Genomic DNA, 26512 nt, shown 5'->3' on the forward strand with positions numbered 1-26512 from the left:
AACAAGTGCTGGCGAGGATGTGGGGAGAAGGGAACACTTGTACATTGCTGGTGGGACTGCAAATTGGTGCGGCCAATTTGGAAAGCAGTATGGAGATTCCTGGGAAAGCTGGGAATGGAACCACCATTTGACCCAGCTATTCCCCTTCTTGGACTATTCCCTAAAGACCTTAAAAGGGCGTACTATAGGGATACTGCTACAACGATGTTTATAGCAGCACAATTCACAATAGCTAGACTGTGGAACCAACCTAGATGCCCTTCAATAGATGAATGGATTAAAAAAAAATGTGGCATTTATACACAATGGAGTATTGCTCTGCACTGAAAAATGACAAAATCATGGAATTTGCAGGGAAATGGATGGCACTAGAGCAGATTATGCTAAGTGAAGCCAGCCAATCCCTAAAAAACAAATGCCAAATGTCATCTTTGTTATAAGGAGAGCAACTAAGGACAGAATAGGGAGGAAGAGCATGAGAAGATGATCACCATTAAACAGGGACGAGAGGAGGGAGGGAAAGAGAGAAGGGAAATTGCATGGTAAAGGAAGGAGACCCTCATTGTTATACAAAATTACATATAAGAGGAAGTGAGGAGAGAGGGGAAAAAACAAACAAGAGAGAGAAATGAATTACAGTAGATGGGGTAGAGAGAGAAGATGGGAGGGGAGGGGGATAGTAGAGGATAGGAAGGGCAGCAGAATACAACAGACACTAGTATGGCAATATGTAAAAAAGTGGATGTGTAACCGATGTGAATCTGCAATATGTATACGGGGTAAAAATAGGAGTTCATAATCTGCTTGAATCAAATGTATGAAATATGATATGTCAAGAGCTTTGTAATGTTTTGAACAATAATAAAAAAAAAAAAAGATATACCCTTCAAAAAAAGATACTATATACAGGAATTTAGGGACAGAATTCTAGTTTGTAACAGGAAAATTTTGTGCATACACACCTAATCAATGATTTGGGAATTTGGCCACCTGTCTTCAAAGACGTGACTTAATAACTTAAAGCAAATTTGAGGGTATACATACATACAAACCCATATTCCCCTCCCGCAAAAATAAATCTTCAGAATTTGACAGTCATGTTCTCCAGGGAGATCTCCAAATTCAACTATACGTACACAAAATTGAAATGTAAATATAATTAGGAAGTCTCTTGGTGACAAGCAGCACTTCTGAATACAGCCTTAACTAAGGAACAACATCTAAAGAGTAACTGTTCATCTAAGTAACATCCTACACAGTAGAAGTTGATAGTAGAAAGAGGCCACTTGTGAAACAGGCAGCTGCCCTTACCAATCCTGCAAACCAGTCAGATTACCCAACATCCTTCAGTCCCAGGAAAAAGATGCACAGGTTGCCACCCAGATTCCCTATAAAGTCAGCCATGCAGCCAAGGGACACTGAAGGGTCCCCCATCTGGACCCACCAGTATGAGCTACTGAAAAGTGTCCTATTTGCTGTTGGGCATACTGTACTTCACCAACCTATGCCCACCTCATTGATCCTCAGAAAATGACAGGTGCCACATCTCTGCTGCTGTACCAGCTGTGCCTTGACTAAAACTGCCCACCAGAGCAACCCTAAACATCCTGCAGAAACTGATGCTTATACCTACGGCAGGACACACTGTGCCCAGTCACCAGAAAAATCTATCTTACCTAGATGGGTTGCATCCCAGTTGTGAATGCAATCCCACAACCCCTGTAGCTTAGGTTACTGGACACCGACAGACAACACTTACACTGACTTCAACTGAAGAAAGTACACAAACAACAGACCAAGACACTCATGTGAAACCAAATTCAATACACCCTATCCTACTGACTTCCTAGAAACATTGCTAGGATAAAGTCTGACACTGTGAAATCCGCCCAATAAACTGGTATAGGCAATTAATTGATCCACCAGATGCACAAATATCAATGTACAGACACAGAAAGCATATAAAAGCATAAGCTAACATGATGGCCTCAAAGGAACATAATAACTGTCCAGCAATGGATCCAAAAGAAAAGGAAATCCAAGAACTAGTTGAAAAAGGCTTCAAAATGATTTTTAAGAAAATTTAATGAGATACTACAGAATACAGACAATACAACAAAATTAGGAAGAGAATTCATTAAACAAATAGAAAATTTCAGTAAAAAGATCATAAAAGAAGCATAAAATAAACCTCGGAGAACTCAATAAACACAACATATAGTGTAGAGTATAAAAAGCAGGCTAGACCAAGCAGAAGAAAAAATTTCTGAGCTTAAAGATAGGTCTTGTCAAAGAACCTAGTAAAACAAAAAAGAAGAAACTTTATGAGATTTATGGGACACCATTAAGTGAGCAACCATTCACCGTATAGGTGTTCCCATAGGAAAAAAGAAAGGAAAAGACACTGAAAACCTGCTTAACAGAATAGCTGCTGAAACATTGCAAGACAGGGACATCCAAAACCAGTAAGCTCAAAAGACTAATAATAGATTTCACCAGAATAGGTCCTCTTAAAAGCATAAGATAAAGAGAGAACTCTAAAACCAGTAAGAGGAAAAAATCAAGTCATTGAATGAAGAGCAGATTTCTCTGTTGAAAAAAAAAAAAACCTTATACACCTGAAGAGAATGAGATGATTTATTCAAAGTCCTGAAAGAAAAATTTGTCAACCAAGGACATTATACCCAACAAAGCTACTCAACAGAAATGAAGGTTATAATAGATATAATACTTTTCGAGACAAAACAGAGGAAATTCATCACCAAATCAGACCTACAAGAAATGCTTTAGAGTTCGACACTGGAAGTGAAAGAATGGGAAATACAATCATGAAAACACAAAATTTTAAAACTTAACAGAGTAGATAATGTGATTAAAAAAACAAAAACAAAAATCTTACCAAACAGAAAACCACCGAACCACAAAGATGAACAATAAATTAACAGAGGATATACAAATGAACATAAAAATATTAACAGGAGTATAATGTCATTTATCAATAATACCTTGAATTTTTAAACGAATTTTCCCAATTAAAATACTGACTGGCTGATGGATTAAAAAACAAAAACAAAACTAGACCCAATAATATGATGCCTTGAAGAAACTTACTTCACCAGTAAAGACACACAGATTGAAAATAGAGGGAAGGAAAAGGATATACCATACAAATCAAAACAAAAAGTAAGTGGGAATAGGTATACTTCTAACAGAAAACATAGACTTCAAATCAAAAACTGTAAAGAGAGACAAGGTTACTATATAATGACAAGGGAATCAATTTCACATGAGGAAATAACAATTGTAAATATACAAGCACTCCACACTGGAGCACCCAATTATATAAGGCAACACTTATTGACTGGATCTAAAACAGAGACTAATAATAGATGGGGACTTCCACACTGTACTTTCATCAATGTACCAATCATCCAGACCAAAAAAAAAAAAAAAAAATCAACAAAGAAACATCAGAGTTAAATCATACCATAGACTGATTGAACCTAACAGAGAGTTACAGAAATTTCATCCAATAACTGCAGAAAACATATTCTTTTCATCATTATAAAGAACATTCTCCAGGACAGACCATATGTTAGGTCACAAAACAAGTCTTAGCATGCTGTGATTTTTGGATTTGTTATCTTCTCTAACCATATACAATAAAACTAGAAATCAATGACTGGGGAAACTTTAGAAATAGTACAAATACAAATGAAAGCATTTCATGAATGACTAATGGGTCAATGAAGAAATTAAAGGAATACACCCCAAAAAAATTCTTAAGAAAACTGAAAAATATAAACACATACCAATAACTAAAAGCAGTATTCAGAAGGAAGTTTACACAGGAAGTACCTACATCAAAACCAAACAAATACAAATTCCAACAACATAACAATGTGCTGTAAGGAACCAGAAATGCAAGAACAAACAAAACCCCAAATTAGTATAGGAAAGAAATAACAAAGATGGCAGCTTCTAAAAATAAAAAAGAAACTAAAAAAAAAAAACCAAAAAAAAAATCAATAAACCAAATTGATAAACTTTTAGGTAGAAATCAACCAAGGTATGTATTGATGAATAAATGGAATATTAATTCAGCCATTAAAAAGGAATAAAATTCTGTCATCTAAGGAATAGGAGGACATATGTTAAGTGAAATGAAATAGGCCCAGAAAGACAAATACAGTTCTGGCTTTTATATGAAAGCTAAATCTGATCTCAGAGAAGGAAAGACTAGAATAGTGGTTACTAGAAACCTAGAAGGATATGGGTAAGGAGGGATGAAGAGAAGATTGTTAATGGGTATAAGGAGTACAGCAGGATGGAATTAATTCTAATGTTCTATGTACAGCAGGATAACTATGACTGACAGCAATTATTTTAAAATTGCTAGTATATAGGATTTTGAATGTTCCAACAAAAAGAAATATTAAATGTCAGAGGTAATGGATATGTCAATTACCTGGGGTCTGATCACTACATATTGTAATTATGTCAACTAAAAATATATTTTTAAAAAAAACTGCTGTGGAAACGTTTAAGAACTAATATTTGACTTTTGTTAGTCTGAACAAGAGAAGCTGAAGATGGTAGAATTGGAAACATCCTTGGAAAAGGGTTTCTGGTTTCAATAAGCAGAGCTTCGACCATGTAAAATAGATATTGACTATTTCTAGTTTCAAGCAGAAGCTGAGTGGAGTACAACAGAAATTGAATAGCATCCAAGGTTTCCTCCATGTGTTAAAAGCCTACAGACACCTAAGAAGTAAAGAAAATGAATAGAATCTCCTTCAAAAGTAATGCTGTCCTGGTAAATGAGGATACTAGTAAGAAATAGAGAAAGCTAGAAAATCAGGATTTAATACTGCTTAAGAACCATAGTACACGACTTGATGGAATGACAAAAACAGTCAAGTTCAAAAAAATAAAATGCATTTAAAGTCTATTAAGTTTAAATTAAGGCGTAAGCATAGGCCTCATTTAAACATAATTAGTCATATCAAATTCCTCTTAGAATATATACCCAATGTTGACCCTTGACTCATACAGAATGAAAGAAAGCATTTTAGGGCTCAAATACCTTTTGCCAAGCAATATTTAGAGCTTGGTTTTTCTTTTGGTCAAGGTCTTCTATAGTTGCAAGGATTTTGGATTTGTCATTTTCTACAATTCTCTTCTTCTTCATCAAGTCATTGTACTGTGAGATTAAAAAGCATAATTTTTAAGGATATTTGGTAAACACAAAGTTTCCTCCATATTCTGAAATTCACTCAGGAATAAGAGGTTTCATTATTTTAAATATAATACATACAATCCTATTTACCAAAAGGTACAATGTACTAAGAATTATAATGCAAAACAAATTATGAGTAAAGTAAATATATCACCCAAATGTTTATAGTAAAATTCAATTATTAGAAGTGAGAATTTTTAGGAATATTTCTCAAAATATTTTAACCATTAGTATTATATTATCTTCCTAGCAATCAAAGCAAAAAGGAAAATGTGTCATATGTAAACTCAAGTAAATGTTCTGAATAAAAAGGAAAAGTCTTAGAAATAACATAAGTAAAATTTTAATTCTTCACAATAATAGAATTTGGCTATTATTTATCTCTGACTTTAAAGCATCAGACTCTTCCCCAGAATCTAGCCATGTTTGTTTATTTTTTTTTTTTCAGCTTCTTGAACATGATAAACTTATTCTCTTCATTGTTTTTGTTTTTTTCCTAGAATGCTCTTTCCTGTATCTACATTATGGGTGCCTGGACTTTTAATTCAAACATCATCTCTTCCCTTGAGGGAGGCTGCAGTGGAATAGTTATATCATGAACAGCCTTAAAACATTCTAAAATGCTTCGTAACCCATTTTTCCTCTAAGCTGCACATTTCAAGGAAACTCCATATTCTCTGTTAGTAACTCCAGCCAGTCATGTTCTTTCTCACTGTCCCAGTCCTTACTGGCCAACCTCCTCTTCGTATTTTTATATCTTTTTTTTTTTGCATATGTCCATGTAATTTCTTACATGAACAGACCAAAAAAACACAAGGAAAAAAAAAAAAAAGCCATCTGCTGATCAACAAGAGAGTCTTCATCTCTGATAAGGAGAAAAGACCTGACGAATTCTTACAAAAAAAAAAAAAAAGGCCTAGGTATCATTGTTTTCAAAAAGTATGTAAATTCTACAATAGTGTGCAGCTCATATTTAGATAAAATATTTCCTTCCACAAATATGCCACACTTTTAAAGCTATAATGTAGAAAAATGAAAACCAGCATTTTATAGAGAAGATCACAGCACCTGCACTATTATCCTGTTTGGTATGTAAAATATCAGATTGCTTGTATACAGAAATGTCACTAATATTTTTTTTAAAGACTTATAACAAAATTTCTTAGGAGTAACCAAGCTCATACACACTATCACTTCTGCAGATCTCTCAATTTACTTTAATATAAAATTTAAACAGAATTTTGTAGAATTAAGGAAAGTATGAGACATTAACACAAAATTTCTAAGACTGCCTCTTCCTACGGTGTCCCAAAGAGTGGGGACTGTGGTTCCCACAGGGTTTTTCTCGTGGCAAGACTTTCCAAGTTCATTACTAGGAGACATTAAAATTCCCTTTCTAGAGTTTTATCAGGGTAGGAGAAATGGATAACTATTAAGTAATCAAGAGCATTATGACCTAGAAGATGCTGCTCAATTTAGAGAGTAGTAAAATAGTGGTTATGCCAGAACTAAGGAATTAATGGGATCTATAAGTGTTTTTTACTTACATGTTTACAGCAAAGAGCAAAAAACAATGGAAATATCATGCAAGGTACAGCAGAACAGAAAAACAACTGGTAAAAAAATAAAGTCATCAGAAATGAAGAAAAGGGGGAAAAAGGGAAATAGAAAACAAAGTACCTAGGGCATTAAGCAAAAGTTGGGTGAAATAATTTCATAGAGGTCATACAGAGCCCATCAATGCTACTTCATTCTAATATGCTCAGATATCCATAGGAAATTGACTTACTCTCTCTTCAGCTTCTGTCAGTACATTCATAGCTCTCATATTGACATTTCTTCCTAGTTTCTCCTTCATTTCTTGCAACTTCTGAAGTCTCTGACCAGCTTCTTTGGGGTTATTAGTTTTGAAATCATAGGCACTATTAGGTTGGCCAAAGAGGTGTTTCTCTGCATTAATCCAGTCATAATCTTTCAACATTTTGGATACCTAGCCACATATGAAAACAGAAAGATCTATGATTGTTTAAAAAACATTTATAAACCAGTTTCATAAATATTTACTAACTTAAAATCAAATATTCGGGAGAAAAAAATACAATAATCATCTGAAAAATTGAGGTTCACCATTGACAGAAATAAGAATGAATATCTTTACCTAGAGCACAGGGTCAAGAAACAACAGATCTTATAGAAAGAGATCTTCCTATTACTTTAGCATTAGAAGAGGAGTCAACTCACAGAAATTTTTATAAGGTACAGACTGAGTATCACTTATCCAAAATGCTTAAGATCAGAAGTGTTTTAAAAAATAATTTGGAATATTTTTATATATACATAATGAGATATTTTGGGGAAGGAACCCCAGTCTTTAAAAAAAAAAATTCATTTATGTTCCATACATACCTCATATAATCTGAAGGTTAATTTTATGTATTTTTAATGTGCCTTTGTTTTGACTATGACACATTACACAAGATGTGGAATAATGTCAGATTTTGGATTTTGAAGCAATTAAGATTTTTGGATTAAGATCCTTAAAGTACATACACAAAATATCTCCATTAAAAAAGGTAAGTTAGATCAGGCTCCTTTAGAGAGACTCTTTCAGATTTTACCAAACTGAATCTATTGCTTCAAAAAACAACTTGTGATGAGCTAAAATTCCTGCAAAATGCTTAAGTCACAGGTTTAGTAAAATCATGGAAGCCTATGTAATAATTCTACCAAGATTAAAGTCTGAGGGAAAAAAATTGCCCTAATGTTGACTCTCTATTATTCCCGCTAGCTTCAGTATAATACTTCACAGTATTAATACCTCTTCATATAATACAATGAAAAAAAATTCAAATTATAGTTATTAAAGGCTTTCTTCTATAAGAATTAAGATTCATGCTAAACGGTAGAATCTAATCCTTATCAACTTGTCAACCATCACTAATTTCATGGGTATATGCTTATCCTTAGGCCCCAAAGCAAAATTATCATTTACAAAAGTCTACCATCTTGCTGACTTTTAAGTCCTGTGAAAGTATTCCATATGTGTTACTCATTCTTATATCTTCAGTGCCCAGTATAGTAGCTGTTATTAACAGGCATGCCTAAGTGTTTTTCAAAGAAAATATGTTTCAAAGATTTTAGCAGCTCCACTGGCAAATACCTCCTTTTATCCCCTAAATAGCAAAACAGAAACAAAACAACAACAACCAAAACAAACAAAAAAACTCCAGCAATCACAAATACTAACATTTTCAATTATCAAAAACGATTAGTAGTAATATTGGTATTGGTAATATCTCAGTGATTCCACTACCACTAACTATTATGTTAAAAAGAAATCATCAGTAATGAAGTGGAAGATTATGATTTTTTTTAAGCCAAGAAGTGAACTTATAATGGGCATCTATAATTCTTTCAGAGGGTGGAAAGACTATTTTGTATGTTCTTGATGATTCTTTTGAAGTTAAAGTTTTTGTACTTTCAGGATGCTTAAAAAGATCCCACGTGTGAAAAAAGCAGCAGGGTGTTATACACTCATAGGAAAATATAATGAATGAATAGTTAAGACCATATGGATGTAGCCTTTCAACTAAACAACAAATTTCTGCAAAATTTTGTTTTCTTCTTTAAGGTACTGTAACACAGAAAGAAAGTTTTAAAAGTGACCAAAAAACTGTGGAATAATCTCAAAATAACTGTTTTTGTAAAACATCAGATTTTTTAATAAAACTGAAAAAAAACTGATCCTTTTATAAGACCATGTAAAAGGCAATTAAGTCTTTTTACAATGCCTATATATGTGTCCGTGTGTGTGTGTATATATATATATATATACATACATACATATATATACATATAAAAATTCAGTGAAATAAATATGTATATAAGTTGAATTTGAAATAAAGTTAATGAAATATTTATCATTCCAGTACATTAATAGTTAGTTCTATCAATATTTAGGGATAAAAGCAGTTATTCACATGGGAAACCATTAAACATTAAATAAATACATCTTATTGATGGGAACAAATATCTGAAATTAAATTTAAAAATAAAACATTTGTGACATTTGTTGAAAGTAAGTACTGTTGAGAAGCAGTTAAAATAGTGTGTGCTCAAATTATGTTAGGCTATTGTTCTGCCTTTTATATAAAGTTTTTCACTGAGCAGTATACTAGAATTTTTTCAATGACCCAGAAACAAAACCTTGATTATTAATGATAAAAATAAACACAAACATGCCTTTGCTGCAGCATCTTCTGCTTCCCTTTTATGTTTGCTGATATTATGGTCTAATTCCTTAATTTTAAGGTGAGAATCATTGTTTTGCTCCTTATGTTTTGCCACCTCTGCATATTTAGCTTTAATTACATGGTCTTGAGCTGTTATCACCTCTTTTTGCTTGGTCAACTCTTCTTGAGCTTTATTTACTGACTCCTAAAAGAAAGAAAAAAAAATAAAGAATAATGTAAATGTTTTTATTTTACTAAAAGCTTGTCTGACAGACTTCTAGCAAGAAGTCAATGTGATTACAATCAGATGGTCATCTAATATTCTACATTTTATATCCCCACTAAGATGACAATGAATTGACACACAGGACACCACTGGAAGTAAAACAGGCTGGGGAACAATGTTCATACAGAAAATAATAGTTTTTGATGAATACAGTGTAGATGGAATTAATTGGGTGGAAGGAGGGACTACTGGAAGCTGACCTGTGAGGTCTCTCAAAAAAGTAATATTCTGGGTAGTTAACAAGAAGATAATGTAACAGACTCCCAGATGACAGGAAGGGCAAAGATCAGAGAAAAGAGAGGGAGGCTGGGTCTTGCTCCTTCTCTATTCTGTAATATAAAGGATCTGGATCTTACCAAAGGTAACAGAAAGTCACAGCATTTGATTCTAACGCAGGGGTCAAAACAGAGAAATGGAAGAGAAAGCAAAGCTGTTTTGGAAGGAAGAGACCTATGGCACAAAGAAAAACTTTTTTTTTTTTTTTTTGATACCATTTATTGAACTCAGGAGCATTTAACCACTGAGCCACATCCCCAGCCCTTTTTTGTATTTTATTTAGAGACAAATGGTCTCACTGAGTTGCTGAGGCTGACTTTGAACTCAGGATCCTGCTGCTTCAGCATCCCAAGTCAATGGGATTATAGGTGTGGGCCACCCACACCCAGGGAAAAAATTTCTTGACCTGACTTTCACTACTATCATGCTTCCCAAAGTTGGGGCTGCTTAACTTCTGAAATGCTAACTGTCCTTGGGATTTACTATACCAATATTCACAAACACCTTTGCTTCCTCCTAGATCTTAAATATCCTTTTGGGTAAAGATATAATTCCAAACTCACACAAATGTGTATTTGAAACAACAAGAAAACAAAACACAACACCAACAGCAGAAAACTCCTAGTTCAATTTATATTTAGGTTGGAGGAAAAACAAAGGGCCAAAACAAGTAAATAGAACGAACTGCCAAAAAACTCTAAGGAAGAACAGACCTCCTTAAAGTAGTTTACAAACACCAGTAAAAGTTCAGGTATTTTTTAGGCATACTTATCAGAAAACCAGATAATTTTGAGCAACAAAAAATGCTCCATGTCAGGCTCTTAAATGGTCCCAGTATGATTTAATTTCCTGCCTAAATTGTACCATTAGAGGTCTTTCACAGGAAGGCAAATTCTGGCATTCACCTTAAAACCTCAAAAGATATTTTAGCCGGCTGGGGTTGTGGTTCAGAGGTAGAGCACTTGCCTACCATGCATGAGGCGCTGGGTTTGATCCTCAGCACCACATAAAAATAAAGATATTGTGTTTATCTATAACTAAAAAAAAGTAAATTAAAAAAAAGATATTTTAGCTTTTTAAAAACATTTCAAGAACAAAAAAAGGAAGTGAATAAAACTCTGCTAACTAAAAGAAATAAAGACAAAGGGTTATTAACTAAAACTACACTTGACAAAAACATGTTTACAAAGATTATCTTCTATCTGGAGTACAAAGAATATACTGCAGATTTGACTTCCAATCTTTTTTACAATGGTAGAAAAATACGAAGGAAATCTATCACTTAAGACTGAACAGAAATGAAGTTTCAGTCTTGTTTATCTCAATATGATTAGTTAGTACGTAGGTAGTTTTTGTTTTTTTAGCTTCCCACAAGTGTGATTATTTACTCCTATCAGCAAAAGGAAATAATTTACAATGCAGAACCTGAATGAACAACCTTTAAAAACTAAGTGAGAATATTTTATAGTTTTCTGTTAAAAAGAAACAAATACCCTTTTAATGGAATTATGTTCATATTTTGATTTTGGTTTTTAGATTAAGAAAGGAGGGGATTATTTTCACATTTCTCTTTGAAAACTAATACATCCTTTTTTAAAAATTCTACAACATGATGCTGATGAAATGTTAGCAGAAAATACAGAGGGACAGAATGAGATAAAAAAATAAAATCAAAAAGTTTACTTTGAAAGCAAAAAATAAAACTGAATAGAAATGGAAAAACATTAATCACTAACAAAACAAAGTGAGATGAATTGTGATTTTATAATCAAAAAGTGTAGTTAAAATTGTTATTCTATTGTTCTATTTATGCTATAAATGTGTTAAAAACAAAAAAGACATTGAATGTAGCCAAGACTAAAACCAAGAGGAAAATGCATTTTCCAAAACAATCATCTCAAGGGGAAAAACGTAAAAAATATAGAAGCATCTGACAAAAGGGAAAGTGTTTGTAAATGAACCAAAGTCCCCTGTTGACTGCCATGTACATTTAGTTCACATGAAACTCAAATGAGATATACTACTTATAAAAAATAATATCTATAGCTGATGAAAGAAACCTTGATAATGAAAGTGGTATTACAAAAAGGAAAGTACAAACAGAAATCAACAGAATTAAATATTCTACAAAAAGTGATAGAGCATATTCATTATTCATGAAGGGCAGTCTCTAATACAGACTGTTGTAATACTGACTTCCAGGTAACAGTATGTCTTTATAACATTTGAAATCCTCTCAACTCAAAATCTACCCTTCATTATCCTGCTTCTGAGAATGGAACATTTCTCCCTTCCCATCTGCAACCATACTAAACCTCATCAGTAAATGTTACCATAAGGACAGTGTAGGAAGAAGGGACTCTGAGCTGGTTCCAGCATGCTTTTAACAAAAGCAGTTGCATCTGGCCTCATAGCACGAGGCTTCACAAGTCTCCAGGATGGACACCATCTTGTGGCCAGTGTTCTAGAAATCTATTTCCAAGTAGGTACCACATACATGCAGCACTTCACTGTGGACAGCTTCTGCTGACATCTCAGAAAACATCACCACTGGTGGGCCACAGCTATGCCTTCTGCAACTAGATCTGGTCCACAGCCCTCTGAGTGGAATGGGGCTCTTTATCAAATATGTTCCTCAGCCCTAGGGGCTATTTCCTCTTTTTGTTGTTTCTTCATTTTTTAAGAATTCTCTTAACACCTTAGTGATCAATTTCCATCATCCCAAACTTCTACAGATAATAATTTTTTTCTTTAAACTCTGCTTGTCCAAACTAGTGTGTATTTTGTATTCTGAGTAGACTGAGACTTGAACAATTATTGATGTTATTTCAGGGTTCTTTCTGTATCTATAATCGCCATTTTTTGCCGTATGCTCAAACCGTGACAAGAGTGAAAAGACAGAAAAACTAACATGTATCTCAGTTTCTCCAATTTGATAAATCTTACCTTATTTTTAGCTACCTCAGCTGCCATTAATTCAATTTGACCTTCATAGGATTTGATAGCTTCATTTACAGCTTCAAGCTGTTGTTTACAGGATGCATGCTCTCTCTTGAGCTCTTCCAGCTCCAAAGTGATAGCTTCAACTTCCTAAACAAACACAATATCTAGGTATTCACACAAGTAATTAACTGTTGACAAATAAATATAGGGCTAAAAATTAACAGTAGCCTCATCGTCAACTAACCCATCAACGACTCAACTACCAAAAGCACATGTTAAACTGCCTCCCCAGAAAAAGGGGAAAATGGAAGTATAATTTCATGTTTAAAAGATGAGGAACAAATTATAATTTTTATTTAAATTATAAATCCCTAATTTTTATGGATTTAAATAACTGTATTGATTCCTTTGTCTTTTTATTCATATAAGGAAAATAATACAAAATTCTACTTAACAGATGAATTAGTTTTTTTTTAAACAAAATTATTCAATGTGCAAAAAAGTCATCTTCTTAATTTTCTTTTTACCATTATAAACTTTCAATTCACTAGAAAATACTTTGTGCTGCTACTTAATAACAGAATCTTAGGTTAAGAAAAATTGAAAGGTAGAGATGGATGGAAATGATAGGAAAGATTTAGTATTAGGAGACAAAAAGAGAGGTTCAAATTCCAGCTCTGATACTATTCAAAAACTGTGAAGTACCACAAGTCTACAATTCAATGTAAACACAGCACACTTTGTTTTCATTCATGTAATTACTTATGAAACAGAAACATCAACTTGCTGAATCTCTGATATGATACAGCTCCACTGTATCATAAACTCCCGAAAGAAGCAATTACTAAGAGGCTACTTTGTTCTTTACCTAAAATTTGTAAGTTAATGCACCCCAAACGCACATGAGACACTCAATTACAGGGTTTTCTTTGGCTTACAAATTCCTAAATAACACAACTCACTTTTAGATTTTGGGATCAATATTAATGAATAAGGTTAATCCATGATGTTCTACCATTTTCTGCTTTATGTTGACTTTAAAAGATTGGTTCCATTTCAAGAAAGCTTACCTGTTGTTTTTCTTTCATTTTCTTACTAGATGCATCTGCCTTTGTTTTGGCACAATTCAGTTTTTTCTGAGCATCTTTTAGTTCTCTCTCTCTTTCAGCTTCTGCATTTTTCATTTTATTCTCCAACACTTCATATTTTTCTTCTGCTTTTTTTTGAATTTCTTTGGTGTTTTTTAAGGTCTCCTCACTTTCCTCTGGATCATAAAGTAGTAAATGTAATTAAATTAACAATTATGGACAGACTTATAAATTCAACTTTTACTATAATGGCCTGAAAAATGAGAAGCTAGAGTTTAAAAAAATTAACTATTATAACCATATTCTAAAGATTGTATAGTGAAACAAATATTATAAGAGCCATATTTCAATTATCTAAAGATCTATGAAATTATTTCTAATCAGTAACATCAATTTTACCTACAACTTACCTACTTTTAAGTTTTTGAGTAACTTACCAAAAAGATCACAATTCATATATACATACATATACACATGTGTATATGTGTACATTTATGTATCTATGTATACATATACATATAATTTACATATACAAACACGTGCGTGTGTGTGTGTAGGGCCTCGTACATGAAAAACACACATCCTAACACTAAGCTATGTCCTAGTCCCACAGTTCATATTTTTAATATACCTAATTCCTAAAATCAGAACTAATAGGACAACCATGGTATTTTTCAGTGATTTTAAATGCCCACTTATACACATTCAAGGAACCTCTCATTAGAGAAACACTGTGAGAACATATCTAGGATAAAGTATGAAAAAAATATTAAAAAAATAAAAGAGCAAGATGGGCTTGGTGGCACATGCTTGTAATCCCAATGGCTCCAGTGGCTGAGGCAGGAGGATTGTAAGTTCAAAGCCAGCCTCAGTAATTTAGCGAGGCCCTGAGCAACTCAATAAGACCCTGTCTCAAAATAAAAATAAAAAATAAAAACAGGTTAGAGTTGTGGCTCAGTGGTTAACTGCCCATGGGTTCAATCCCTGGTAACAAAAACAAGATAGAATGGAAATGTTAATGTAACAATTGAAACACATAAAAGTGTTAGGTCCTAGGTGCAAACGGGACTCTAGAAGCCATGTTGAAACAATATTTTACACTACTTTTCATTGCAGAATAAAAATACTAATGGAGAAACAGGTGTGTGGATATTGTAGGAGGAATGACAAAAATAAATTTTCATATACAAATCTGATGAAAAGTGCAAGAAGGTTTGCACTTATTTAGGGGGATGGCCATAACTGAATACAATTAACATTAAAAACTTTTATATGACAAAAATACTATAAACAATGTTAGAAGATAATAAGCCAACAACATCTATAATGCACATAACTTACAAGAAACTGTAATTATGAGAAAAAAAAAATACCTAACAGAAGAAAAAGAAAAGAGCGAAACAGAAAATTCACAGGAGAAACCCAACAATGCAATAAACATACAATAAATATACAAAAATAGATCCTAAAATTAAATACTTATTAAAATGCTGATGTGCTATCTCTTCCCAATCAGCAGACTAAAGAATTTTAAAAGTCTAGAAATGATCTGAAGAAATGAATACTTTCACATGCCACTGGTGGAAATGAACAGTGCTAAAAATGAACAGAACTCTAGTGACATATAATGAAGATGACCTAAGACCCTGAAGTTCCATATTGGATTTAATCTACAGAAATGCTCCCACATAAGCCAGGCATGGTGGTACATGCCTCTAATCCCAGAGGCCTGGGAGGCTGAGGCAGGAAGATCTTAAGTTCAAAGCCAGCCTCAAGAACAGTGAAGTGCTAAGCAATTCAGTGAGACCCTGTCTCTAAATAAAATACAAAAAAGGGCTGGGGATGTGGCTCAGTGGTCGAATGCCCCTGAGTTCAATCCTCAGTATGAAAAAAAAATTAAAAAATGCTCCCACATGTGTCTTAAATATAACTGAATCTTCAAAATGTAAAGAATTTTAACATAAACATGTTAAGCTCAAAATATTTTGATACTACCAATTGTTCTTTTAAGGGCATCTAATTCTTCTTGTTGTTTGTGATATGAGCTTTGCTGAAGCTTGGTTTGTAACAAATCTGCCTCTTCTGTTTTCATCTCCCACTGTTGTTTTAGTTGGCGATACCTTAGAAAAAGAAGTTTGTAATAAATGTTTTTCCTGGTGTACGAGACATGCATTCAAAATCAGATTCTCACCTAAAATAAACTCACATACATTATAAACAATATTAGATACAACTAGTTATCAAGAAAAGTTGATGACTTTCAAGATTTTGGGGCATCTACTCAAGTCTGATCTGGTCACCAAAATAGTTATGAAAATAGTCTTAATAATAATAAAAAATAACTTCTGAGTAAATAAGTTTTCTCACAAATAATCTCTCCTGCTGATTCATATCTAAAACTACCCACAAAATACTTACCATAAAAATAAGACAATTCCTAAAATTACATAAAGTCTCAAAAATATAGTTACCTACTTATTCCCATTTTTAAACAGTAATAATATTAATATTCCCCTTTTTGTAATGAGACAGTTTATGAAAACATGGAATTGACCTTAGTCATCTGTAATGGACTTCCTTGTGCAAATCCTGTAATACTACCTTGGTTCTGACGGCTTAGTCATCTCTTTGGAAGATATTTGGCTATTTCAGTTGTAGTGAAATTTTAAGTTAATGAGTCACAAGATTACCATGTCACTAGAAATTGATGAAGTTTGAGGGAAAAGGAAACAACTCATAAAATATTAACACTATCTTGAATATTTGTGATTGAAACTCTTGCTCACCAATAATTAAAGTAACTTCAAGACATGTAAAAAATGTGAGATGGACATTTGAAGAAAAATGTACACTGATTTCCTAACACAATATGAAAGAATAGCTTTAGATGATGCTTATAGTCTTATATTTTTCTAAATCTATTTTCTTTCTTTCAGTGCCACATTTGTTACAGAACAAAGGATCTAATAAAACTAACAGAACAAAATTAACAGACCCAAGCCAAATGTAACTGAACTCATTGCCTTGAGAAAGATTTTACATGGCACAGAAAAATTTTGTTGCATCATTCACACAGAAAAAGCTCATTTACTCTCTTGTTAATTTTTGTTACTAAATGTAAAATGAAGAAGGCTTTACATGTTTGTGACATCTGAAAGAGGCCGTTTTAATACTATCTGTATTTTGAAATGGCCAATTTAAATATGAAAATTTCTTTCATAATACAATATCTCAAGAGTCTTGGTATCATTTTAAGCTTTGATAACTTCAAAAATTAAATGCTATCAATGTACCCTTCCCCCAAATTGAACATATATTTAGATTTTTTACATTTATTCAATACTGTGAATTCTGAATGTTTTCATTACTTCCTATTTGTCTTCAGAGAGACTAAAAAAAATTACAATTAAACATTCAAACAATGCATTTTCTACATTTACAGTACTTCTGATGAAACTATAAAGTGAGTGGAGACGCTCCTGGATAACCACAGGGCCTGTTCACAATTATCCTTCAGGTGTTTTACTCAATAGTCATGTTCATAGTGAGCTTTTCATGACCATCCAATCAAAATATCAGCACCTCTTTCCTTCTTAGAACTATCTAACATATTTTACCAATTTATCTTATTTCCTCAACTATATGAAAACTAGATAAAGAGAGATTTATCAAGATTTACTGCTATGAAGAGTACATGGTACATATAGAAGGCATTCAACAAATATGTAATTGAGTGAAAATGTTAAGTGACAAAAAAAGATTACAAAGTGAAAATATGCATACACATAAATTATAACTGAAAAGAAGTACTGCTGAGTATACATGCATACCTTTATCTACACTCACACGGAAGAAACACCGTAAGGGAAAGTTAAAATCTTAGTGCTGACTCCTTGACATGAACTTTACTTCCTCCTCCAGCAACCTAGTGATCTTGGGACAGCCAGAATGCTGCTAAACTTAGTGCAGACACCTGATTCATGATCCACTGTTTCGAGTAAGATAAAATCAAGAACTCAAGTATCCTATGATATCTGACTCCAGAATACCTAAGGGTTTCCTCAACAACCCCAAGAGTATACCAACAGTGTACATCAGTAGGGAGAGCAGAGTATTTCACCTTTATTTCCTCCTTTTGCTTAATTAAAATTTGCAAAACATTCCTTTTGACTCTCAATTTATTCAAATATTTTAAACAAAACCAAAGTTATGAATTTGTTTAAACAGAAGTAAATTTTGTATCATTTTCTGCCACACAAATCTTTGATACATATATGGCTTAATAAAACATAAGTCTTACTTTTCAGCAGTGTTTTTAAGACCCGCCAATTCTTCCTCTAGAGCCTGTAGCTCGCTCTCCTTAATTCTCAGCTCATCTTGAACATCTTTGAGTTCTTGAAACTTGGTTAAAATAGAAGCTGCCTGGGATCGAGCACCTGACAGAGGCAAAATGAAATAGTTTATTAAACAATAAAGTATTTCCTAAGAGAATTATAATGGAAAGAATTTAACAGCAAATCCTTCGTGAACTTACAAAGATACAGATTTCATTCCATCACCAAAACTGAATAACACATACAATCGATAAGAAACAGTTCTAAGTAGATGTGGTATATTATTTATTCTAAATAACCACTGCCTATCCTCCCAAGGCCCACTTTCTACCTCACTGATATTGGAGTTGGTAATGTGATTTGCTCTGGCCAATATAATGGGAAATTTGCCTCTTCTAAAAATAAGTTTTGAAAAGCAATACATAATTAACCACTTGCTTTCCCTCTGCCATGAGAAAAGCATGTTCAAGATAGGGACTACTTCTCTTTTAGTATGAATCACAGAATGAAAACAACACACAGCACAGGGTAAATGTAATATGATTATGGGATAAACTATTGTAAGCTATTAAGATTTGGGGGTTATTTGTTGCCACATCATAATCTGGTCTAAGCTCTGATACAGCACATCAAAAGAGTACACTGAATTTACATTAGTGTACAAGCGCCCATAATCATCAGTCTTGAATCATTCCATTGATAAGAAAACTGTTGGTTTCATGGGAGAATGCTAAGGTCAACTAGTAATGCTATTACGTTAATAAGATATGGGATTACATACTTGCCATCTATTATGTAGGAACTTTTAAGAACATCTAAATAAATGAGATCTAAAAAGTTTCTCCTGTTTTAGATATTTAATAAACATACTAAGTTTATCTTCCATTTACAGAGACAAGTCATTTCAATGTGTACTGGTTGTAGAAATACCCAGTGCCACAAGGAATCAGACACATAGTCAGAAGTAGCTCGGCAAGGTGAACTTTACTTCTGCAAAAAAGTATACTACCGGGCTGGCGATGTGGCTCAAGGGGTAGCGTGCTTGCCTGGCATGCGTGGGGTGCTGGGTTCGATCCTCAGCACCACATAAAAATAAAGATCTTGTGTCCACTGAAAACTAAAAAATAAATATTAAAAAAAAATCTCTTTAAAAGAAAAGTATACTACCAAACTAAGTCTGGCAAATATAAAATTATAAAAATATAATATAATATAAAGGGAGGGCAAATGGTAGGGCTATATAGGCTGGGGAGCTCAGAATGGCTAACTGAGTTATTTAAGGAATTTTATTATACCTTTATTTGTTCCCACCTCCCTTGGTTCATTGTGGCAGGAAAGTCTTCTTGAGGTGAATGCATTCTGACATGTACACAGCTCTTACTTCTTTACCTAAGTTACTATTTCTCAACAGAGAGATTTCTATCTCTGTTGGTTACACTGACCCCTTCCTCTATTTCCTGTTTCTCAAGGTACTGTTCAGGTAAATGGACTTTGGATCTGCCACATCCAGAGGCTATGGTGCTATTGTATAACTTTCCATCCTACTCTATTTCCATTCTGGCTGCCATTCTTACATCCCAATTTTACATTTAAGGCTAAATGCTACATTCTGAAAATAGACCACCAGCCTTTTTATTTCTCACATTGAGGAATCTGATACTTGAACATGGAATTCATTTAATTGGCCTACTAAGATAATAACTCACTGATATCTCAAGAGGCATTATATTGCTCACTGGGTTAAAAGTAAAAAACACAAACTGTGAAATCAAACTTCCTGAATTAGAAAACCAAGTTTTGCTATTTATTAGCAATTTATTTAATCACTTTGTCTTAATGTTTTCAACTGCATTTTGAAGATGATAGTAATATGCCCACCTTATAGCTGTTATTAGAGATTAAATGAATTATTTAAAGCCAAAATAATAGGGTTTTATAAAGTGATAAAAATGTTCAATATATGCATAGTCCAATTACCCATTAACAGTTTGTGGTTTCTGAGCCCTTGAAATGTGACTAGTGCAAGTGAGGAAATTATTTTAAGTTAATTTAATTAACATAGAATCACATATGGCTTGTTGCTACTGTACTGGAAAACAATATGAACACTGTCTAATACAGAGTAAGTATTATTCCCTGTTTCTTATATTATCACTTGATACAGATATAGAAAATTGATACGACAAATATTAGAACAAGAAGATATTCACTAAGAATTGCCTTAGGCATTAAGGAACTATGTTAAAGGTTTTTACTTTTAACAGGAACAGTGTCAGCATTGATGTGAGTTAACAAGTTTCCTAAAGAAAGTGGTTAGGCTAAAAAATTAATTAAAGGACTTCATTTTCCTTGAGTGCAGATGAGCAAAAGGTAAGAAGCAAGCAAGCAAGAACATCTTAATATCAATATTCCAGTGACTGAAATACCCTGATAAGACAAAAAGCAAGAATAAATAGGAATAGATTTGACACAAATAAGTTATAAAGTTGATTAATACCCAAAAGCTCCTGAGGAGTATGACACTGTATAATTTCCCAATATCACATGGTCAGTATTTAAAGGTTAAATTTGATCCTTGGATTTATATTAATTAAGGCTTTGGAAATAAGTATATATTTGATCTTAAGTGTTGAACCTAGATGCTAGAATTGGTTATAATCAAAGACTGGGAATAATCTCAATTCTACTATTCCCTATTTTAAAAATAAAGGGTGGGGGGCAGCCAGAAAGCCCCATTCTATTTACTATACAGAACTATAAAAACAAAGATACAAAACTTACCTCCACTCAATGTTCCATGAGGATCAAATACATCACCTCCTAGAGTTACAGTTCTAGTCATTATCCTTTTATCAAAGGCCACTTTTTTGGCGTTATCCATACTGTCACAAACTAATGTTGTTCCAAAGACAAATTCCATTGCTTTCTGAAGTTCTGGTTTGTAGTCAACCAGGGAAAGAGCCACATGAACATTATCAGGACCAACCTATGAGCCAAAGAATAGATACGCCATATAGACCCTACTATTTTTCCTTTCAAATATTATTCTATAAGATAGTAAGAAATACTATAATAGAGATTTAAGTAATACAAGTTTAGTAAAGTAACTGTAGGGCTGGGGGTATAGCTCAGTAGTAGAATGCTTGCCTAGCATATGGTTCTGGTTCAATCTCTAGCACTGTCAAAAAAAGGAAAAAAAAAGTTTAAACACTGAAAGATCTATTACTATATAAAAATCTTTAGCTAAACTATCAAACATTAGGAGAATTTCTATCAAGAAGGAACCAATACCAAATTCCTAAATCTAAAATGCACTAAGTAAACACAAGTTTCTTAAACTCTTGGATCAATACAATATATAACGTTTTGTTTTCCATCATTAGTAATCTGGTTGGTACACAGTGAATATTTTTTTATTCAAATTAAACATATTAAAGTAGCTAATGACCACTTATAGAAATAAAAACATATTTAATAAATGAGAGTAAAAAAGAATAGAAGGATTTGTCAGTCTTCTATTTTGATCCAACTGCCTTTACACGATCTTTGTTAAGAATGTCAACCTCTGCTCATCTTTTCAAAAAAAAAAAAAAGCTTAAATCCCTTACTAACAGCTGCAGAAATGACAACAAAGACAGCTCTAGTTAATACTGTGTTCACTTATTTGCTTTTACATAGTAGCTACCATTCAACAGGTCTGGCTATACAGGATCTGAGAAGTGTTTTTGCTGTTACATGAAAACTCAATTAACTTTTAACATAAGAACTTGACCTATGGCTAAACTTACTTCCTAATCCAATGTTGATTTGTTTTTAAATAAAGAAAGTACAAACCAAAAAACATCATCTTTCAATTACTCTGCATTCATCTTTCCTCTTCTGAGAGTACACTTTTCAATATAGCAACATTTTCAAATAATATTCATTGAAAACTTCTTAATTTCAATAAGGACAGTAGATATCCACTTAATATCTTAATTACAAATGTTATTTATAGGTTTTATAGAACTGTCTTTTAAACTCATGCACTTCAAATGCCTGTTCAATAACAAACTAATTTTGCTGCTTAATGTTATTGATTAGCTTCATAATTAAGTATTATACATCATAACAACTTTTTAAATATTTTCTTATACATATCTGTTTTCTTATTAACTGTCATCGCACTTCAGATCTACTTTAGCAGTTGAATGGGCTGAATAGCAATCTAGAATTATGGATGCCTTCCATAATGGTTACTATCATGAGCAGATCACATCTTGGAGAATTTCAGAATTTTCTGAAAGTTCAATTCTACCCATTCAGAAACTAGGAATGCAATTTTCACTATCACCTAATAGTCATGTGACTTGACTTAATACTAATTTTTAAAGTATCAAAGGGAGTTCCAGCCTTCATTTCTTCTAGTGTCTTCATTACTTTTCTTGACATCTAATTGCACATGAGTCAATAATAATAAGTCTTCTCTATCTTAATTTTTTTAAATGGTAACAAAATTAAAATGTTGTGGTTCTGTATGACTATATCCTCCCAAATTGATGCCTACGTTAAAAAAAGATTAAATATATGTATGACATAAAATAAGACTTACAAGATTCTGAGCAACCCTCAGAGTTTCTGGAGCAATACATCTGGCCGTAATTTTATTGAGTGGAATTATAGTGTAACATCGCTTCAATTCTCCCTTTTCTAGTAGCTTTTTACCAGTAACCTAAAACAAGAATTGGAAATTTTAAAAAAATTAATGAAAAAAAAAAAACTCATTAAAATAGAAAGAATACAAGTTTAGGAATCCATAGTAAAGTAACAGTTTAGTATATTTGATAATAATTATTAGTCAAGTTCTACAACAGGTTGCAGAACTATCTTTCACACTAATCAGAGAAGCTATAAGTCCTTTCACACAATTTCTGTTCCAGTTCTTCTCTGGATCCCTAACAGAAAAGTTGAGAAAAATTAACATATTAAATCTTCTATCTCAAATGAAAAGATTAAGAATATATAAAATGAATTATTATTCAGCCTTAAAAAAGGAAATGTTGCCATTTGCAAGAACATGAACGAACCTAGAAGAATTTAAGCTAAGTGCTACAAGCCAGACATGGGAAAATACTGTGTAATTTCTAGATGTGCAAAATCTTAAAATAAAAATAAAACAAAAAAGAAATGTAACTAATTAGAGTAGAATAGAAGGCTACTAGGGATGGGGAGGGGAGGAAATGAAAAGAAGTAACTTGTAGGCCAAAGGGTATATATTTGCAGTTATACAGGATAAGTAAGTGTAGAGATTTAGAAATATAATATACAGCATGAGGACTATAGTTAATATTATATTGATTGTAAAAAACTGGGAAAGAGAATTGATTTTAGGTGCTCCTACCACCATAGGAAAAACAAAAAGGCAATCATGCAAGGTGATAGATATGTATGTTTGATTATAGTAGCACTATGTGTATGTATCAAAATATGTTACACATGTTACAAATACATCAAAAAACATAAAATGTAAAAAACACAATGAATTATATTTGATAATAATTATTATGAAACACTGACATAAATAAGAACATTCTAAAGAGAAAAAAAGAGAAGTGAAAAATGCAGGTAAATCCAATGTACCCATGATATGAGGGTGGGTGGATGACATTAAAAAAGGTTATTCCTAGATCATTTAAAAAATTTAAATCAACACAAATTTGCACAGGGAAAAAAAAATTTTAAAACGATGATTGGCAATGCGCATTCTGAGTTCCTTAGTAAACATGAAACTTTATCAAGAAGTCACTGACTTAGCCAGGTATGGGGGCACATGCATGTAATCCTAGTTATTCAGGAGGCTGAAATAAGAGGATTGCAAATTTGAGGCCAGCCTGGCAATTTAGGGAGACCTGTTTCAAAATAAAAAATAAAAAGGGGTGGGAATGTAGCTCAATGGTAGAACACTTGCCTACCATGTGCAAGTCTCCAATACTTAAAAAAAAAAAAAAAAAAAAAAAAAAAAAGTCATTAATTTCATCATATAGAGATAACTGACCTGAGAAAATTTTAAAACATAAAAAAAAAAAGTCCAACTATTGTAGCAGTATGTGATTCTTCAAGCAAAACACCTATTTCAAATTTTACTTTAATTAAAATTAGTTTACCTCTGTATCCACTACAACATTGTAGAGTCGTTCTCCAGCTACCAGTTCTAAAGCTGTGGTTGCAGAACTATCTTTAACACTAATCAGAGAAGCTACAAGTCCTTTCACACAATTTCTGTTCCAGTTCTTCTCTGGATCCCTAACAGAAAAGTTGAGAAAAATTAATCTTAGGCAACAAAATAGAAAAATTTAAACTTTCCTAGTTAAAAGCTCTTTTGGGCAGCATATTAAACTAAAATGAAAACAAATTACATTTTTACTAAAACAAAAAAATTTAAATGTCCCAGATGATAATCAGCCACTATTTTTAAATCAAAAAATCTATTTCAACTAGTTTTCAATGTAACTAAGAATTTTGCTGTTCTAAACTCTGTAATATATGTTTACTCTACTCATAAATAAAACCCTTGTAGCAAAACAAATTATAAGACATAAATGTATATATTTAACAGTAATGACAGAAAGACATTGAACTTATATTAAATTCCCTTCATTTGAGTTTTAATTCAAGATTAGTGAAATCAGTAACCATTAAATTGCCCAAGAATTCCCCCCCGTACAGATGTGTGAAACATTTTAATAAATGTTTAAAGATACAATACCAAAAAACAAAATGCAATTTATAAGAATTTTCATACAAAAATCTTGGTATTAACAAAAGTTTTAGGTGGTCTTTCAGCTTAAATAAAAACATATCTTTGTTATTACTGTACTAAAATATAAGGTCTAAATCTCTTACTTGTATGCAAATCGAAGATTGGGAAATCTGGCCAAGAGAGCGTCATATGTTTCTTTCAATCTACTGATATCACGAGACAGTTGCCTGCGCTTTTCCAAAAGCCTTTCCTCCTTATTTTCTGAGTAAATCATAAGTACATTAATACAAAGTTTTAGAAACTCTTCAATGTTAAGGAAAATATAAGCAACCTCTATTTCCAAAGCTTTCTAAAAAGCAAAATATAAATTTCGGATAAATATTAAATAAAGAAGCATTCTTAACATTCAAATTTCTATCAAATGTCAAGTAGACATTATTTCCAACAATAAATGATGCAATTTTCAAGAAATAACACATGAATTGAATGCTTACTAATATAAAAATACACAAATGACATTTCTGAGTTTCAAGTGACTAAAGCAAAAAATTCTCCATACTGAGTTCTTGAAAATTCAAAGGGATCTTTAATACTTGATTTTTTGTGATTGTATTTATAAATACTTATACTAATACCTGTTAATAGGGTAAAAAATGTTTTTTATTTGCTTATTTCCTTTAAATCAGTTTCTATTAATATTCACTACCTCCTAATGATTTGATTATCATGTCTTTAAAACAAACCTTCATAATTTAGCTTCTTCATTTCAGTTTCAAGTTTTTCTTTAAGTCTTTTTACAGCTTCTAAAGCTTCTTGGTCTTTCCTGTAGCCATTATCCATCTTCTTAACTTCTGCTTGTTTATTCTTTAATTCTTGTTGGGCATGTTTCAACTTCATTTGGGCCTGTCATAGAAAAATGTAACAGACTACATGAGGTACACAGTGAGCTAGTAATCAAATGGCCACGGAGTTCAACTAGTTCAATCAAGAGACCTTAGCATTGAAAATGTAACTCTTTGGTGTCATGAAATAGTATTTCAAAAGATCAGTCACTTCCCAGTATTTTCTCCTCAATTACTTGGAGATAGTATCATTAATATAAGTTATTAAATAACTTCTAATTAAAGTCCACATTTTTAATATCTATAAAATATGACAAGAGTGTTAATAAAGTTGACAAATACTGTTAGTAACTGGTTAAATTAAAAACATATCAGAAAGCTAGAAATCTTAACTCTAGTTCCCTTCCTTTCCACTTAGGTGTTCATATTTGTATTTGTGTATCTCTGTATTGTCTAGTAACAGCAAAGGAGCTGCATTGAGCAATGAAAAATAATATTTTATGAACTAGAAATGGTAAAGTAGCAGAGAGAAC

The 26512-nt window shown here is 32.5% G+C and overlaps 1 protein-coding gene across 3 annotated transcripts in view; it reads right to left on the reverse strand.

Moving 5' to 3' along the window:
- The window catches only part of Smc2 (structural maintenance of chromosomes 2), a 52277-nt gene that overhangs the window by 7319 nt on the left and 18446 nt on the right, over window positions 1-26512 (reverse strand). For all 3 annotated transcript variants that reach the window (XM_015492114.2, XM_048783285.1, XM_048783286.1), the window contains exons 11-22: window positions 25881-26040; window positions 25281-25398; window positions 24542-24680; window positions 22990-23109; window positions 21180-21384; window positions 18365-18500; window positions 16060-16184; window positions 14047-14240; window positions 12980-13123; window positions 9482-9676; window positions 7029-7229; window positions 5087-5203 (exon numbers count right to left, since the gene is read on the reverse strand). In XM_015492114.2, coding sequence (XP_015347600.2) covers window positions 5087-5203; window positions 7029-7229; window positions 9482-9676; window positions 12980-13123; window positions 14047-14240; window positions 16060-16184; window positions 18365-18500; window positions 21180-21384; window positions 22990-23109; window positions 24542-24680; window positions 25281-25398; window positions 25881-26040 — 1854 coding nt within the window. The remainder of the gene's footprint in view (window positions 1-5086; window positions 5204-7028; window positions 7230-9481; window positions 9677-12979; window positions 13124-14046; window positions 14241-16059; window positions 16185-18364; window positions 18501-21179; window positions 21385-22989; window positions 23110-24541; window positions 24681-25280; window positions 25399-25880; window positions 26041-26512) is intronic.

Source organism: Marmota marmota, unplaced genomic scaffold, assembly GCF_001458135.2.
Source record: "Marmota marmota marmota unplaced genomic scaffold, marMar, whole genome shotgun sequence".
In the NCBI taxonomy this organism is placed as follows: domain Eukaryota; kingdom Metazoa; phylum Chordata; class Mammalia; order Rodentia; family Sciuridae; genus Marmota; species Marmota marmota.